This window comes from Podarcis gaigeae, assembly GCF_964106915.1.
Source record: "Podarcis gaigeae genome assembly, chromosome: 15".
Lineage (NCBI taxonomy): Eukaryota > Metazoa > Chordata > Lepidosauria > Squamata > Lacertidae > Podarcis > Podarcis gaigeae.
Window position 1 is genome coordinate 43,829,608 of NC_139692.1, and position 17,756 is coordinate 43,847,363.

Below are 17,756 nucleotides of genomic sequence, written 5' to 3' on the forward strand. Positions count from 1 at the left end.
CTGCTGCGTCACACTGTTGACTCATGTGAAACTTGTGGTCCACTAAGACTCCTGGATCTTTTTCACATGTGCTACTAGTAAGCCAGGTGTTCCCCGTTCTATATTTGTGCATCTGGTTCTTCCTGCCTAAGTGCAAAACCTGACTTTTGTCCCCATTGAATTTCATCCTTTTAAATGTGCTTGTGGGAGTGGGTGGGGGGAATTAGCTGGTTTTTTAAAAATGTATTTTGTGTTTTTATCTTGCGTGTTTATGCTGTGGGCTGTCCCGAGATCTGCGGATGATGGGCGGTATCTAAATTTGATAAGTGCATAAACTTCGCTAGCTCTGACCCAATCCGTTAAAATCCTCTCCAATTGTGATTCCGCCTTCGGAGGTATGAGCTGCCTTCGGCCGGATCCAGCCCTGACTGTCCTGTGCCCCTTCCTCTCGCGTTTCAGATCCACAAGCTGCAGGCGGAGAACATGCAGATTCGCCAGCAGGTGGGGCCCATCCACCCGGCAGCAGGGCCACCCCCCAGCGAGCGCCCCGACCACAGCCACGTGGCCTCCACGGCCACGGGAGCCCACCGCCGGGACCGCCACGCCTTCTCCATGTATGAGCCGGGCACTGGGGCCCTCAAGCCCTTTGGCCAACAGCCGATGGATGACCTGGTCACCCGCCTTTCCACTCCGTTCCACCCCGGGGTGAGTGCCAAGGAGGGGGCATTTGTGGGTGGGTGTTAGGTTTTTGGGTGCATTTTGCCACCTGACCTCTCGTTCCGCCCCAACATGCTTTGCTTTAAATGCAAAAAAGTTGGTTGGTGGGTTCCTTGCTATGCGGAGCTGTGAGTCGAGGAGGGTGACGTCCGCAGGGTTGGGATTCTGCAATCCAACAGGTGCTCCTTCTTCGCTGGAGGTCGCGGGGTTGCCCCCCTGCTCACCCCCTTGTTCTTTTGCCGTTCCAGGAGGTGGACGAGGAAGCCTTGTATTCCATCCACAACCAGACCAGCATCTATCGGGTGAGTGGCGCTTCCTCCAGGGACCGTTGCTAGACCCTTCAAAGCCTCGGGGTCCAATGTGACGACAACACTCTGCTAGTTTATATGTACAGATAGCTAATTTTCGCTAACCTGCCAAGGCAGGTAGGGAGGCGGTTTCACTAGCTTTGCCACAGAGCCCTGTGAGCAAAGTATTTATTTATTTACTTTGTTTTTAAGTTTTAAAAGGGGGAGGTCTCAGGGTGAAAGATCTGGGGCTCGGCTGCCTCCCTAGCGTGACCCACCCCCCCGGTTGCTTTTTACGACAGACCTCACCAACCTCAGACCCTCAAAAAAAGTTTGGACTGCAGCCCTCATCATAAACTCTTTGCTCACCCAGGGGCTGATGGGAGTTGTAGTCCAAAGCAGCAGGAGGGCACCAGGTTGGCGAATGTTGCCATTTTTTTTTTATTTCATGAAAATTATACACTGCTTGAAAAGATTATCAGTAATAATAATAAATTTGTATTTATACTCTGCCCTTCCCGGTTCAAAAACCAGGCTCAGGGCAGCTAACAACAAATTTAAAACACATTAAAACACTTAATTATAAAAGCAGCATAAAATACGGTATAAAAACATGAATAACAATAAAATAATTCAAAAATCAATTAGATAATCCCCAGGGCTAGCTGGCTGAATTGATCCTACTTGGGCCAGTGAGGAGGCCAGGGGAGAATTAGCTGTGGGGTCTCAGAGCGGGTGATCTTCATAAAAGGAGAGGAGGAGGGAAGGGAAGGGAAATAAAAGATCAGGAGAATTAATTTAAAAAATTAAGGCTTTTAAAAAGTTACAATAAAAATAGACTAAAAACAGATTAGAACTCGCACCAGTTTCTAAATGTGTGGGTAGGCTTGTCTACCGGTAAGTGAAAATGTTTTCATCAGGTATCCAAAAGAGCATACTCCTTCCTGATATCAATTGGCAGGGAGTTCCAAAGTGTAGGCGCTGCCACACTCAAAAATGGGTTTCTTACACATGTGGAAGGAGAGTTATGTGGCTCCTGCAACAGGGACAGTTCCATGGGTCAAAGTGGGTCACCCAGAAGGCTTGAAAATAAAGTCTCCTTGGCAAGAGAAATCGATGACCTATGCTGAGATGGTGAGACTAGCTAGGAAAATTCGGAACCAGCAGGACCAGACTTTCCTAATGGAAGAGGTTTATGATATATTTGAAAGCAATTGTAATCAATTAACATCCCTTGTCGGGTTAAAAGAAGTTTTGTAAGGAGTATTATATAAATCATTGCGAAGGGAATTCCGAATAGTTGTATTTAAGATATGAATTTGTAGCAATAATTATAGTAACAAGACGCACACTTAGAAAAGACTTTAGAAAACCATCAGTCGAGGTTGAAGGAAGTCCTAGGCTGTGGTAGCCAACATTTTTGAAAAGGATTATATACTGGAAAATGTGTGTAAAAAACAATTTATCTCGCTCCTTCTGGGCTGCTACTGGGGGCCGGGGGCCACACCCAGACAGAAGACATGAAAAGAAAATCTCCTGGGCTTCTGCCAAGTGATCCCTCTGCCCATCGGAAACCAGTCTCTCTGTGTTTGGCTAACGGCTGCCTCCTGCCCTCTCCCTTTCAGATGCGGAAAGGCGGCTCCATCTCATCAATGCCATTCCCCCAGTCTTCTCCCCTCTTGTCCTGCGCCCCGGAGAGCGGACGTCACATGGTGACTTATGACATTTCTGTTCTTGGGGTGGGGAGTGTCTGAATCTTCCTTTTTATTCCCGATCAGACTCTTTGCCCATCCAGCTCAATGCTGTCTGCTCTGACCGGCAGCAGCTATGCCGGGTCTCAGCAAGGGGTGCTTCCTTTCCTAGCCCTGCCGCCTTTTATGGCAGGGATTCAATGTGGGACCTTCTGCATGCAAAATAGGGGGCTCCACCCACTCCCTGCCTGCCTGGACTCTTTGTCCACCTAGCTCAGTATTACCTGCTCTGACCGGCAGCAGCGCTTGGAGTTCCTTTAAACTAGAGACGCCTGGGAACCCTCTGCATGCAAAGCAAGCCTCTGCTCTGGTTACACAACAGGGGTGCCTGCCACCTCCTCCCCCCCTTTTAACACTGCCCAATTTCTCCCCCCCCCTCCTTCCTAGACTGGAAAACTGGACCGACACGGCAGCGGCACAGACAGCGATTATGACAACACGCAGGGCGGGGATCTGCCACTCAGGTGAGGGCGAGGGCTGTGCAGGGCATCCCTCTCTGGGACTTGCACAGGACTAGCTGCTTGAGAAGACCTGCTGGCTCAAAAGCGACTAAGAATTCCAGGCTGCAGCCAGTGTGTTCAGTTATCCTGGGAGCAGAGCCAGTGAAAATGAATACAGACGGTCCATTCTCTGCAGTGGGCCTACTCTGAGTAGAGTTTCATTGGAGACACCCCTCAGCTGCCGGCAAGCCAAATTCTGCATTGAGGGAAGTTCAGTTCTGCAACCTGCTAGCATTATGCCATTCTTGTGCAATCCTTGTTTTGACAAACTGGGATGTGGGGGGTCACGTAAGCAGCTCAGGTATCTCCCCTCTCCTTTTCCACAGCTGGAAATCTTACCCAGCAATTCTTCAAGCTTCTGCGGTTTTCCTCTCTCTCTCCCCCCTCACCCACCATAAGGACTAGAAACTTATTTCGTTCCTTTAAACAGAAGCGAAGATTCTTCTGGCACTCTCTGTCTTCCCTGCCTAGAAATAACACCCTCCCTGGCTCTTGATGATGGCAATATCTGAGTTGGCATCAGGGATCCGGAGGGTAGCATCTTTCCCTGCCCCAAACCCACTCTGCTTCTCTCTCCCCCCGCTTTCTCAGCATGGACGGGAAGCGCTTGCTGGACCTCAGCAAGGACGATGACTTGCACCCAGAACCTGAACCACTGGAAGGCGACCTGGACCCGGGCCTGCCCAGCACAGAAGACGTCATTCTCAAGACGGAACAAGTCACAAAGAATATCCAGGAGCTCCTCCGAGCTGCCCAGGAGTTCAAGCACGACAGGTCAGGATGAATCCCTCCAGGAATCCCCTGGGGAGGGCAAGATGGGGTAGGAACAGATTGATGACGGGCCGTGAGAAATGAAAATGAGTGTGTCTGCTGCATCTCTGTGTGATTCTCCGTTCTGGTCTTCCGCCTAGCCATCCTCTGCAAGGTTGTCATTCTGGTATACCTTTTGCTGTTGTTGGCATGCGGTTGTTCACGCTGGGGAGACAGCTGCAGGATTTGGCCCTTTCGGAGGACATCTGCCTCTTGTGTGTCTCTGCACGAGTCCCTGCTCTGAGCTTGCTGCTTCCTTAGCAAAGAGGGGTGCCCAGATCTGGGACTTGGGGAGGCGGCAGATTCCCTCAAATGCTCTTAAGGAATCCAAATTGCTCTGCTGAATAAAGTTTGCTTTCTTCTTTAACCGCTAAAGGGATCTAATGCAGTGACTGGGGTGTTGAACTGGCAAAACCTGCAACGCAGGTGTGGGGAAAGGAGTCAGTGCTCTGGGCCTGGGCCTCATTCTGTCCCTTCTTAACCCCAGCAGCTTCGTCCCCTGTTCGGAGAAGATTCACGCTGCCGTCACGGAAATGGCGTCGCTTTTCCCCAAGGTAGGAGAGAGCGGGAGAGCCGCTTCTGCCGAGAGAGGGGTCTGGGTGGGGGAAATCTCCTTCCCAGCCCAGGATACGTCCTCAAAATGAGCGGACGCCACTCCCAGGGGTTTTTCCTGGGCGTAACACCTCCCAAAGGATGTTGCGGAGCTTGGGAAGCTTCCCCTATGAGGAAAAATTGCATCACCATTTGCAGTTTAGAGAAAAGACAAGCAAGAAACGGCGTGGTGGAACTTTATAAAATGACGTCTGGCGTTCAGGCAGTGCAGTTAAACTCTGGAACTCCCTGCCACAGGAGGCAGGCATGGTCACCATCAGTTGCTGGAAAGAGCAGGGAGAGTTTTCTCTCCTGCCAGGATCCTGCTTATAGGTTTTTCACTGGGGCATCTGGTTGGCCACTGTGAGAACAGGATGCTGGTCTAGGTGGGCCATGGGCCTGATCCACCAGGCTCTAAGGGGCTCCTTAGAAGCAGGGAGTAGGAAGTGATAGTTTAAAATAGGGCCAGGGGGGCAGGAACATGGGACCCTCTCCCATCCCCCTCCAGCAGCCAAGCTCCAACTTCCACCTGCCTCCAACCCGCCCCACCCCCCCCCATTATTTTGAATTTTTACATACACACAGAGATGAACAAGTCTAACCACTGCAATGTTATTTTCCTGTGATTGAGCAGAATATAACTTTTATGAAATACCTTTCAAAAAATTGACCGCCTAATGACGACTACTTTTGGAAATGTAAAGCAAAAAAGGCAACATTTTGAGGCTCTCTACACGTTTTTGGGTTGGTGAAGGGTAGGGTTAATTCAGGCCCTTACTCCGAACTGGCTGGATGTGCAGAGCTAATTAAAGGCCCTTATTCCAAACTGGCTGAATGTGCCGGGCTAATTCAGGCCCTTACTCTGAACTGGCTTGAATGTGCCGGGCTAATTCAGGCCCTTACTCCGAACTGGCTGTGTAGGCCAGACAGTGTCCCTTTAGTCAGCAGTGAGGCTGGGAGGCCGCCTTCCGAGTTCACAATAAGAAGGCTAGACTTGAACTCTGGACCTCTGGACGTGTGTTGGGAGTCTTACGCCACTCTCCCTTTCTGCTCCTTCCGTAGAAGCCGGCTCTGGAGACGGTGCGCAGCTCCTTGCGCCTGCTGAACGCCAGCGCCTACCGCCTGCAGAGCGAGTGCCGCAAGACGGTCCCCCCGGAGCCAGGGGCCCCTGTGGACTACCAGCTCCTGACCCAGCAGGTCATCCAGTGTGCCTACGACATCGCCAAGGCCGCCAAGCAGCTGGTCACCATCACCACCCGCGAGAAGAAGCAGTGAAGGGCGGGCAGGCGGGGGGCGGGCGAGGCTGGCACAGCCCCTCTTCCTCCCCCCCAGCTCCTCCCTTCCCCACTGGAGGATTTTGGGGGGTGCAGCCACTCGGAAGTGTCCTTTCCCCACCGACTCACCTGGCCCCCTCCCTGCCAATCAGCCCGCCTGCCCAGGCTGGGTTAGATCAAGGCTCCCCACTGCAGCTTGTGGGGGGCAGGATCGGGGCCCTATAGAGCACACACCCCATGGCGCTGGGGTGCCTGCGCAGTGAAGAAATCTCCCCCTGTAAATATTCCCATCTCCCCATCCTTTGGCACTGGGGGGGGGGGCGTACCTGTGTGGCGTTCAAGATCCGGGAGGAAGCAGGCCAGAGCCCCCGCCTTGCATGCAGACGGTCCCGGGTTCAAGCCCCAACGGCATCTCCAGGCAGGGCTGGGAGAGGCCCCTTGCCTGAACCCCTGTTGAGCTGCTGCCAGTCAGTGCAGACAGTCCTGGGTGGACAAATGGCTTGGACTTGTATTGCGTTGATCATCATCATCACAAGTCTGCTCAGGGCGGTTGCGAGTTCAAGCCTAGAACCCCTAGCTGCAGAGGGGCCACACAGTTCATGTAGCCCAACCCCCTGGAAGGCAGGAATCGCAGCCCATTGACCCGAGTTGGCTCCAGAGGCAGATGGGAGTGACGCATCCAGACAAACCTGAAGGGCCGCAGGTTAGCTTTTCCTGCCCTTTGTAGCGGGGCGGGGGTCCTCCTGAAGGGAGTCAAATCTCTCTCCCCCCCCCTTGCAAACACTACTCTTCCTCCTCCTCCTCCCCACCTTCCCATATAGTGCGTGGAACTGTATGTGTCCCATTCCTGACCCACCTGACCACGCACCGATATATATATATATGTATAGAGAGATATATAAACACCAAATGTATTTATCTCACCACGTTCCCTTCCCTAATAGTGTTAACACTGGAATTACAACGTCTAGGTGCTGTGGGTCGGGGCATCATTCCCCCCCCTCCCCGGAAACCTCCGGCTGGATCACTTCTCCCCCCCCCCCAAATCCCTCCATCATTCCTTTTTTGGGGGGGGAGAGTATGGGGCCTGCCTTTGCCTCCGTAGCAAAGAATCAGTCCCCCCCCCCACTTCGCCCTCACTGGCCAGTCGTGTTTCCCCTACCCCCTTGAAATCTGTGAAGTTTTTCAGGCCATTGAGGGAATGTGGGGTGGGCTACCGGAGTGGGGTGGGGAGACACATGGCTATTGAGGGCTGCATCTGGGCACTGCGCTGGAAATCTTGTTTGTCCTGTACATTTGTAACAAATAAAAAGATGTGAGCATCTCCTGGGGTTGCCCCTTGGAATAACTTATTTCCTCCCCTCTGAAAACGGCCACACCATATAGAGGTCATTTGAACCCATTACCCTACCCCCAGAACCGGCTGAATGTCTTGTCCGCCCTGGAAGATTCCTGTGTTTTAGGTATGCGCATGTTCCTTGGATCTAGGACAGGAATATCACCCAACGGTAGAGCAGAAGGTCCCAGGCTCAACCAGTGCAAGGCAGTGTGGCATAATGGTTAGAGCCTTGGATTAGGACCTGCGAGAAACCAGGGCTCAAATTTATCCCCATGCAGCTCACTGGGTATGACCCTGGCTCAGCCTTGCCTATCATACAGGGTTGTTGTGGCAATTAAATGAGGAGGGGGAGAACCCCGGACAACACCTTGGGTTCCTTGGAAGAAAAGGTGTTGCGTCAATGTAATAAATGAACGCTTTAAAAATACCCCCAGTGAGTGACTGCCAGTCAGTGCCAGGAGGCAGGCCCTTTGCTCCTCTCTCTGCAGCCTAGTCCCAGGTGGCACACGCTCTCCTTGAGTGCTTTGGCCAGGCTGGAAAGTGTCTTTGAACTTTTGATAAAATCAATGAATTGTAGAGCTGCAAGGGACCCCAGCCCAACCCCCTTCTATAAAATTCGACGAAAACAAAAGTTTCAAGGGGGGAGGCTCCTTTTCCTACCACTTGCACTTCCCTGGCTGCCGGCATGCAGCTTACAGGACAGTTTTTGCTACCCCAAGCGCCTAGTCCTCATGGGTATAGAAAACTGACCCACGCAGAACAGACTGGGCTCTGTGCCTGCAGCGCAAAGCGTGGCTTTCCCCTTGATCTGCAAACCTCCCGGTTGCTTTAGGGATGCCTCATCCTGCTTTCGTAGCAAAAATAAAAGATTTTATTGCGTAAGAAAAACAAACAAAGGCAAGGAGCCAGCTCCTCCGGAGAGTAAACAGAGGGTCAGGCTGCTGTTTCACCGCAACGCCAAAGTTTCGCCCGCAGACGACCTCCTCCTCTTTGCTCCGTTGGCAAAGCCCAGATTTCCGGGAGGCCTTCGGCTGGACGCCTCCGCCGAAGAGGGTTGGCCCTAATCTGAGCTATCGCTGGTGGACGTCGGCAGAAGAGGCGCCTTGGGTGGGAGTTGCTGCTGCTGCCGACTTCGCTTCTTGCGCCTGGTCTGGGCGGAGAGGAGACGCCGCTTGATCACAGCTGCAAAAGGAGAAAGGAGCGGAAAGACTTTGCAAGCTGGCAGGAAGGGGGGGCAGCCCCATTGCTGACCCCTTGGAGCCAAGTCTCCTGCCGACTCTGGGTTCATGGAGATGTGGAAACGTAATAGGGGACCCTCCATGCCTCACCACGGGGCCAAGCAAAGCAGTTACTCCCCCTACACACAACCCCCGCTGCAGCCAGCCCCACTTATTTTAGGCAGGGGACCACATCTCTGGGACGCAGATCAGTCTGCAACAGGAATGTCCCAGGTCTGAATCACAGCATCTCACAGAAGGACTAGAGATACCGCATCAGGTATAAAACCGATCAAACAACTGGGTGGCAAACACCGAAGACTCTTCCTGAATGAAAATTTGCATCTGGGTCCTCACTAGCTGATGGCCGTTTCCAAATTACAGAGGTACCTCGGGTTAAGAACTTAATTCATTCTGGAGGTCCGTTCTTAACTTGAAACTGTTTTTAACCTGAAGCACCACTTTAGCTAATGGGGCTGCTGCACCGCCATCGTGTGATTTCTGTTCTCATCCTGAAGCCAATTTCTTAACCTGAGGTATTATTTCTGGGTTAGCAGAGTCTGTAACCTGAAGCATATGTAACCCGAGGTACCACTGTATTATTATTATTATTATTAGTAGTAGTAGTAGTAGCAGTAATTTATTATTTATACCCCACCAATCTAACTGGGTTTCCTCAGCCACTCTGGGCAGCTCCCAACAGATTATTATTATTATTAATAATAATAATAGCAATAGCAATAAATGATCAAACATTAAAAGCTTCCCTAAACAGGGCTGCCTTCAGATGTCTTCTCAAAGTCTGGTAGTTGTTGTTCTCTTTGGCATCTGATGGAAGGGCGTTCCACAGGGCAGGCGCCACTACCGAGAAGGCCTTCTGCCTGGTTCCCTGTAGCTTTGCTTCTTGCAGTGAGGGAACTGCCAAAAGGCCCTCGGCGCTGGACCTCAGCATCCGGGCAGAACAGAACGATGGGGGTGGAGACGCTCCTTCAGGTCTACTGGGCCTTTGAGGCCGTTTAGGGCTTTCAAGGTCAGCACCAACACTTTGAATTGTGCTTGGAAACATACTGGGAGCCAATGTAGGTCTCTCAGGACTGGTGTTCTGTGGTTGCAACTGCCGTGAACTTCTTCAGTGAGGGATGGCCCACCACACCTCTAGGTAATTGGGAGGTGGGCTGCCTGAATGCAGAGACCCCTTCAGCTATGCTAGAAGGTAACTGTGAATATTCACCCCCAGAATGACTTTGCCTGATCCAGAAATGCTGTAAAATCTCTGGAAAAGCTGCGGATCTCCCGGCACTGCTGGACTCCCATCATCCCTGACCCACTGGGCATCCCGGCTGGAGTGGTTGCAAGTTGGGAGTCCGGCAACACCCAGGAAGCCAAAGGCTTAGGCTCTGCTCTAAGCCTTCACCCCTCTTGTCAAGCAAAGAGCAGGGGTAGGCCGCATCTTGTGGCAGAGCGTTCCGCAGTTTATCAACAGCCGGCAACCAGCATTTCCCACCCCCCTTGTCAAGCACGGAGCTCGAGTAGGCAGCATCTTGTGGCCAGGAGTTCCACAGGTTATATAATCTTAGATTGCTACTGTAAACAACCAGCATTTCCCCAGAGGTTAAAACTGGGCACTGAGTTTGCTCTGGATATGTGTATATGCTGCACCTGCCCCACTGCATGGGGGGGAGGGCTGAGACCCCCCCCCCCGTCTTCCCCACGGGCCACTCACCAGCCACTGTGTCGCTCCCCTCCTCGGTGCTCGTGGTCCAGTAGAGACTTCTCCCGCGGCGGCACTTCCGGTGGAGCCGGGTGTAAAGGATGGCGAGGGTCAGCACCACCAGCAGGAAAGTGAGGGCACTGGCCGCCCAGGCCGCCTCTTCAGTGCGTGGGGTGGGGACACGGACCCCCGCTTGGGACCCTCTGGCTTCCTTCCTGCCTTCGTGGCCTTGCACTTTGCCGAGTCCTCCATCCGGGCACCGGCATCCCGTGCCGCCGGCTGCTTTCGCCTCGGTGTGCAGGACGGGCAGCGAGGGGCGGATGTCCTGTGTGACGAGGGGCTGCTGCCCCAAAAGGCCGCCTGGCAGGGGCATCGCACTCGGCTGGGCCTGTGTGACGAGGTCTATTGACTCTGGAATGCCCTTTTGCTCAGCCTGCAAGCTCAGGGTAACGAGAGGCGGGCCGCCGTTTGCGCCTTTCGCAGTGTTGGCGATTGCAGAATGCCTTCTGCCACCCACATCTGCTTGCAGAAGGCCATCTGCCCGGCGACGAAGAGCCCGGCGCTTCCTACCCGGTCTCCGCAGTTTCCAGGGACCTCGGGCGGCTTCCCAGCATTGGAGCAGCTTCTGCAAAGCCTGGGAATGGGAAAGAGGCGTCGGATTTTATCGGTGGTGATTCCTGCAGCATTCTTCCCCTTCTGCCACCAACCAACCATTGCCTCACCTGTGCCAGGTGCGTTGGGCACAAACCTCCGCCCGCTGCAGATGCTTGCTTCAGGAAACGGCAGCGTTCCCCACCTGTCAGGGGCTTCCCAGAGCTCTGCTGGGCCATGTGGCTCTCAAGCCAAGCGACGGCCTGGGCCACTTCTGCCTTTGCCAGCGGCAGGGGCTATGAAGCAAAAGAGCTGGTTAGCCAAAGCAAACACAGCCCCTTTAGCCGTGATTTCTGTGGCGGGTCAGACTAGATGACCCTCGGATCCCAACTGTGATTTCCTCCTCCCACTCCCCAAATCCTGGAGGGCCAATAGCAGGGACTCTTCTCCCTTGCCTGGCAGCCTCTGCCCAGCACACTCACCCAATGTCCTGTGGGGCTGTCATGTGGGGCTCGGACCTGGTGGGGCAGGCAGGCTCGGGCCAGGAGGGTCAGCTGTCGGCGGAGGAACAGGGGAGAGCACTGGTGGTCGAGAAAAACGATGCCCCCATCCTAAGGAGAGAAGACTTTTTAAAGGAATGAAGACACTCACACACCGTTTACTGATCTTGGGTGATATCTCCTAATGATCAGTCCTCCAAGCGCATCTGTATAGGGGTTGGCAACGCTTTTGGCCCCGGCAGGCCAGGTCTGGAACTGGCAGGTGGTGGTAATTATTATTATCATCATCATCATTATTATTTATTACTTATACCCTGCCCATCTGGCTGGGCTTCCCCAGCCACTCTGGGCGGCTTTCAACAAAATATTAAAATACTGTAATACATCAAACATTAAAAGCTTCCCTAAACAGGGCTGACTTCAGATGTCTTCTAAAAGTCTGGTAGTTGTTGTTCTCTTTGACATCTGGTGGCAGGGTGTTCCACAGGGCGGGTGCCACTACCAAGAAGGCCCTCTGCCTGGTTCCCTGTAACTTGGCTTCTCACAGCGAGGGAACTGCCAGAAGGCCCTCGGCGCTGGACCTCAGTGTCCGGGCAGAATGATGGGGGTGGAGACGCTCCTTCAGGTATACTGGACCGAGGCCGTTTAGGGCTTTCAAGATCAGCACCAACACTTTGAATTGTGCTCAGAAACGTACTGGAAGCCAGTGTAGGTCTTTCAAGACCGGTGTTATGTGGTCTCGGTGGCCGCTCCCAGTCACCAGTCTGGCTGCCACATTCTGGATTAGTTGTAGTTTCCGGGTCACCTTCAAAGGTAGCCCCACATAGAGTGCATTGCAGTAGTCCAAGCGGGAGATAACCAGAGCATGCACTGCTCTGGCAAGACAGTCTGTGGGCAGGGAGGGTCTTATCCTACTTACCAGGTGGAGCTGGTAAACAGCTGCCCTGGACACAGATTTGACCTGTGGCTCCATGGACAGCTGTGAGTCCAAAATGACTCCCAGGCTGCGCACCTGGTCCTTCAGGGGCACAGTTACCCCATTCACGATCAGGGAGTCCCCCACACCTGCCCACCTCCTGTCCCCCAAAAATAGTACTTCTGTCTTGTCAGGATTCAACCTCAATCTGTTAGCCGCCACATGGGGCAATGCATGTGCCACAAGCTGGCATGAGACAAGAAAGGCAGGTTACGAGAAAGAAGACAGTCAGGCTAGCACACCAAAAGCTGGCATCCCCTTGGGGCATCTGCCTGGCCACGGTGATAAGAGGATGCTGGACTCTCTGGGTCCCCTCTGGCAGCCAGCCTCTCCCAGGCTCACAGAGTAAGGATATCAGACAGACAGCGTCGTGTAATGGTTAGTGTATTGGACCAGGACCTGGGAGACTGGGGGTCAAATCCTCCTCCTCAGCCATGGGTGACTCTGGGCCAGTTGCCGCCTCTTAATCTAACCTACCTCACAGGGTTGTCGTGGGGTTTAAATGAGGAGTGGGAAAGCATCGAGCAACTTGGAGGAAAAGGTGGGATATAAACAAATCTAAGGGGGTTGGACTAGATGACCCTTGGTGTCCCTTCCAACTCTGCCGGGAATCACAAGTAGGAAGAGTTGCCGCTGTTGTGCTCAGGTCTTGCTTGTGGGCTTCCCCAAAGAGGCATCTGGCAGGAGGCTGGACTAGATGGGCCCCCTTTGGCCTGATCCAGCAGGCTCTCCTTATGTTCTTATGGAACCTCCAGGTTCAGAGGCAGTCTATCTTGGCTGCTAGGTTTTTAAGGGGTGTTTGGCCACTGTGAGGACAGGAGGCTGGACTAGGGGGGTCCCCTTTGGCCTGATCCAGCTTCTGCTGCGGTGCTCTTTCTGAAGTTCTTACTGGGCCAAGCCCTGCAGAAATGGGGCCTGATCAGCTTCGGAACGAACCCTTTGCCCTCCTCCATCCCCCAAAGCGGGTGGCAAGAGTCCTGGCACAAGGAAGCTTCTCCTCCTCCTTCGCATGCTTCTCTGTGGGGAGTGAGGGGGGAGAAGGAGAGGGACCGCCTTCCAAATGCCACCTGGGCAATTTCTCATTGGCCCAGAGGAAGGAGGGAGGAGCCCCTGGCTTTGGGGGGAGACCAATGGGAGAGAAGGAGGGGACACCCTTTTCCCGCCTCTGCATGCTTTGGGAATTAAAGGAGAAGGGAAGAAATAGGATCCTCCCGGAACCAGATCCCCATCAAGTCTGAAGCCAGGTTGGAGGCCCCGAGCCCACGCTCCAAATGCAAGCCGAATGGGTCAAAATACAGCAAAATTGTGGAAAGAAGCCTCTAGGCACTGTTTCAGTACTTGGAGGCAGAGTGAAACTAATTTGTTCACTTGGGTATTTGCTGATCACTAAAACCAAGCTTTCGCAATTAACCCCTGGACTGATACGTCCTTTTAATTGTCCCACTTTTATCAAGAACTTTAACCTAATTGTCGTTGCAAATGCAGCTGGAATTTTTTGGGCGAAGGACAGTTCAGAAGGGTTTAAAAATAAATAATATGGGTTAATAGGCTGAAGAGAACAGGTAAACACATATAAGATGAACAGATTGAGAATCTGTGCTGTGGAAACAAACTAGGATGGCCTTAAAAGATGGGGCAAATCCACGGAGAAGAGGGCTCTCAATGGCTACTGTCCAGAAGGTAAAGGTAAAAGTGGATGGCCACATGGGTGGCGCTGTGGTTTAAACCCCTGAGCCTTTGGGCTTGCCGATCAGAAGGATGGCGGTTCGAATCCCTGCAATGGAGTGACCTCCCGTTGCTCTACGCCAGCTCCTGCCAACCTAGCAGTTCAAAAGCACACCAGCGCAAGTAGATAAATAGGTACCACTGTGGCGGGAAGGTAAAGAGCGTTTCCATGCGCTCTGGTTTCCGTCAGTGTCCCATTGCGCCAGAAGTGGTTTAGTCCTGCTGGCTGCAAGACTTGGAAATCTGTCTGTGGACAAATGCTGGCTCCCTCGACCTGAAAGCGACCTGATCCTGCCAGGCTCATTTCTCAGGTTCTTAAACTCTAGAATGGGGCACACAATCCAGCTTCCTGCAAAGTTCAGCTTATTTACGTTCCTATTTACCTAAAATATTGTTACACCATAAAACGCCCAAGGCACTGAGCAACATTTAGAAGCCAATATACGGGTTAGCAACCACGACGCCCGCTAGCAAAATTAGTAGATAAAAGAAATTTCTAGAACAAGCACTGGGAATAAGATGAGAGAGAGGGGATGCAAAAATAATACAGAGAGAGAGATATACCAGAGTCAAAGCATACCAGGCAGAACATCATCAGAATCTCACCCACCAGGTACCAGGCAGGTCAAACAAACATTCCAGGAAAAGTTAAGAACCGTTTCCAACCAAAATGCCTCTCTTTAAATTAAAAGGTGTTTACAAGGCAGAGGAATGGCTATCAGAGTAGGACCCTTCAAAATATATGCTTTTTTTAAAAGCATGTGATTCACACTCAAAAGCTAAAGGAGAGTAGTATGAATGAGATTTTGATTCCTTGCCGTGAATTGCAATCCCAGAATAAATTATGCAAAATCATGCAAACTGACTGGAATTTTTGATGGCGTGAGCAGGAGAATTTGGCTTCTTGTTGTATGAGAATTTGGACACCTTGCATGCAAATGTTTTATTTTGGGGTACCAATGCCCCTGAAAATATTTTCGGATGATTATGGCTTCAGAGCTACTAGCTTTCTACCTGCTGAGGGATTGGCCAGGATACCCCACGACAGCGATATTGCTCTTCGGAGGGGAGATCTTGTTGAAAACTGGGCTGCAAGGAAGAAAACAAACAACAGCTTAGAATTTCCCTCCCCCAAACCAGGCTTTTTATTCACCAAACCTTCCTTTCCAAGGCAAGCTATGTTTTTCCTCACCTCTTCAATCCTGCCCTTAATCCAGAACCATGAGGACTAGAACCTATGTTTCATTTTTAGGGGAAGAGCCATTGCTCAGTGATCGGACACCTGCTTTGCATGCAGAAGGTCCCAGCTTCAATCCCTAACAGCATCTCCAGGTTGGGCTGAGAAAGGGGTCCCTTTCTGAGACCCTGGAGATCCACAGGTGGTAGTTGTGGTCCAAAACCTTCAGAGGCCCCAGGGGAGGGCAAAAGGCACCCTGGAAAGGCTATCTGCTGCTAATCAAACCATGTGAAGTTTTGAAATTTGACTAGAGAGGGAGCCAGCATGATTCAACCTCAAAATGTGAAAAATTTGAATGTGTTGCTTTAAAAGCGTGGGGGCGGTTCTTTCTTTCTGGTTTCTTAGGAGCAGCCAAAAGCCCCAACTGCAGGTCAGAGAGCATCCTGACACCATGGAAGTGGTCCAAAGCAGGCATTATTTGCCCACCCCTGTCTCCTACCATGTCCTGCCAGCAACTTTTAATGGCCAGTCTGCACCTAAACAGGATTCAGCCAAGCTTTTAATAAGGCTCAAAGCCTGATAGTCCTATCTGCTCCTCTGGAACCCCAATTAACAGGCAATGCATTGGAAAGGAAGTTTTATTCAGAAGAGATCCACTAAACTTAACGCTCTTAGTTTACTCACGTCCATTATTAGTGCCTGTGAGTCTACTCTGAGTATGACTAACGCTGGATCCACCCCAACAGGCCGAGTGGCGACTTGTTTTTCGTTCAAAAGTTTGTTTTGGTACTAATCTGATACTTTATAAAACGTGTGCACTTAACCCCACCTCCACCCCCACCCCAAGACAGCGCTTGGCTCACTGACGTACAGACAGGAAGGTTGGGGGGGGGGATGAGAGACGATCGAGGGTTTGCTCAAGAAGATGCGTAGCTGGAATTTAGCAGCAACCTCTGAGCACGTGCAGAGCGTGCCCCACAGCCTCACAGGATTCACGACCACCGCCTTCTGAGACTCGGGACCACCTTCTCTTCGGGGCCAAAACACACAAGCTCCCCCACTCGCACCCCAAGTCCGACTCCGGTTCTGGAACCGCTAGTCTCCACTCTCCTAGTCAAACAAGGGATTGAAAAAAGCAGCAGCCGCCGAGAGCTTTGCAGCCCCTGAAATCAACAGATCGCGGCGAGTTACCACTAACTTTTAAGGTCATCTCGGTGCAATGGGTCTACTCTGGAGGCGGACTTAGAAGTCCCGCGCCCCAGAGCGCCTCCCTCTTTGGTTGGCCGGGAGGGGGTCACGAAGGGGCAGAAAGGGAGCAAGAAGAGCGCGCTGCTTCTGCCTCACCTTCCCCGCCTCGACGCCGGGCGCCAGGCTGAGCAAGAAGAGCAGGATCGGGGGCCCCGGAGGCGGCAGCAGCAGCAGCGGCTCCCCCATCCGGTTCGGCGGCGGCAGCGGCGGCGGCTGGGCTGGGCCGGGGAAGGCTGGGCTGGTCCCTCGGGCGCCGCCTCCTCGCGCTCCTCCCGTGCGCTCTGCGCGTAAAAGCGCACCGCCTGGCGGCCGTCGGAGTTCCGGGCGCGCCGGACACCAAGCTCGGCGGGAAGGCGGAGCCTGGGAAGGAGCGAGCCGGCTGGCTACGGGCCCGGGAGGGAATGCCGTTTCGCAAGCGCGGATCGCTTGGTGAAATCCCTCTTGACCAACTCGAACAGCTGGAAAGGGGAATAGGACAAATGCACGCAGGAGAAGGGACCGGAGAGATCAGTGGCTGCCTGCCATGAAGGGCGAGCAAGCATCTCTCCCCGCTAGAGAGGGCGGGTGCCCTCGGGTCTCACTTGCCGGCTTGCTAACGATGCAGCGGGTTGTCTGCTCGAACAGCAATCCCGGGCTAAACAGGCCTTTGCCCCGATACGCGGCAGCCAGCAAGCTCTTCTGAGGTTGCTTTTATTCATTTTATTACGATTATATCCCACCTTTGCCCCAAGGAACTCCACGTGGTTTACAGAGTCCTCGCTCACACGGATTTTATCCTCAAAACAATCCTGGGAGGCTGCCGCCTTTGGGCTCTTCTTATGTAACCTCCAGGTCCAGAGGCAGTCTATCTAGATTCTTTAGGGTATTTGGCCCCTGTGAGAACAGGATGCTGGACTAGATGAGTCCCCTTTGGCCTGATCCAGCAGGCTCTTCTTACCTACTTACTTGGAAACAGTGGCATGCTCATCCTTGAACTTCTCTGCATTAAAATTAGATCCAAGCAGTCAGTAGTCTTGATTAGTAATTTGCACATCTACTGTTTGAGAGGAGGAAGGCTCCAGAACACCAGATGGATGGAAGTCAGTCTTTGATAAGCCTTGAGTCATAACAGCCAGATGGACGCATCGAGAGGAGCGTGGGGAACGTCAGTCTTCAGCCTCTTGATTTGAAAACAAAATAATTAGCAAGCAACAATTAAAGGCTAACTAATTCCCCCAGTGATGGCTGGTTGCCACTGGGACTGATAGGGCAGAAGGCAGGGAGTCCAACAGTAGAGGGCGCCAGAGCCAATGACAGTCAGAAACAACAAATTCCAGTTTTGTCCCCATGCTTCCCACCCCACCCCCATCACTGAGACTAAAGG

The 17,756-nt window shown here is 52.6% G+C and overlaps 2 protein-coding genes across 6 annotated transcripts in view; one reads left to right on the top strand and one right to left on the bottom strand.

Moving 5' to 3' along the window:
- Nucleotides 1-7,233, top strand: part of GIT1 (GIT ArfGAP 1) — a 51,498-nt gene extending 44,265 nt beyond the window's left edge. For 2 of the 4 annotated variants that reach the window (XM_083715109.1, XM_083715107.1), the window contains 7 exons: nt 439-684; nt 945-998; nt 2,609-2,695; nt 3,122-3,198; nt 3,826-4,008; nt 4,532-4,598; nt 5,698-7,233. In XM_083715109.1, the coding sequence (XP_083571235.1) occupies nt 439-684; nt 945-998; nt 2,609-2,695; nt 3,122-3,198; nt 3,826-4,008; nt 4,532-4,598; nt 5,698-5,910 (927 nt within the window). In that variant the 3' untranslated portion in view covers nt 5,911-7,233. The remainder of the gene's footprint in view (nt 1-438; nt 685-944; nt 999-2,608; nt 2,696-3,121; nt 3,199-3,825; nt 4,009-4,531; nt 4,599-5,697) is intronic. The other 2 variants (XM_083715110.1, XM_083715108.1) reach the window with 1 other exon arrangement.
- Nucleotides 7,234-8,096: 863 nt separating this feature from the next.
- Nucleotides 8,097-16,666, bottom strand: TP53I13 (tumor protein p53 inducible protein 13). 2 transcript variants are annotated; one of them, XM_083715242.1, is made up of 6 exons: nt 16,490-16,666; nt 14,983-15,057; nt 11,250-11,378; nt 10,899-11,063; nt 10,189-10,810; nt 8,097-8,430 (listed from the first exon to the last, which is right to left on the bottom strand). In XM_083715242.1, exons 1-6 carry the CDS (start codon nt 16,577-16,579, stop codon nt 8,309-8,311), a joined length of 1,203 nt encoding a protein of 400 aa, XP_083571368.1. In that variant the 5' UTR covers nt 16,580-16,666; the 3' UTR covers nt 8,097-8,308. The 2 variants fall into 2 exon arrangements, with proteins under 2 accessions (XP_083571368.1, XP_083571369.1); XM_083715243.1 differs by lacking the exon at nt 16,490-16,666 and adding an exon at nt 16,344-16,370.
- Between the last annotated feature and the right edge of the window lie 1,090 nt (nt 16,667-17,756).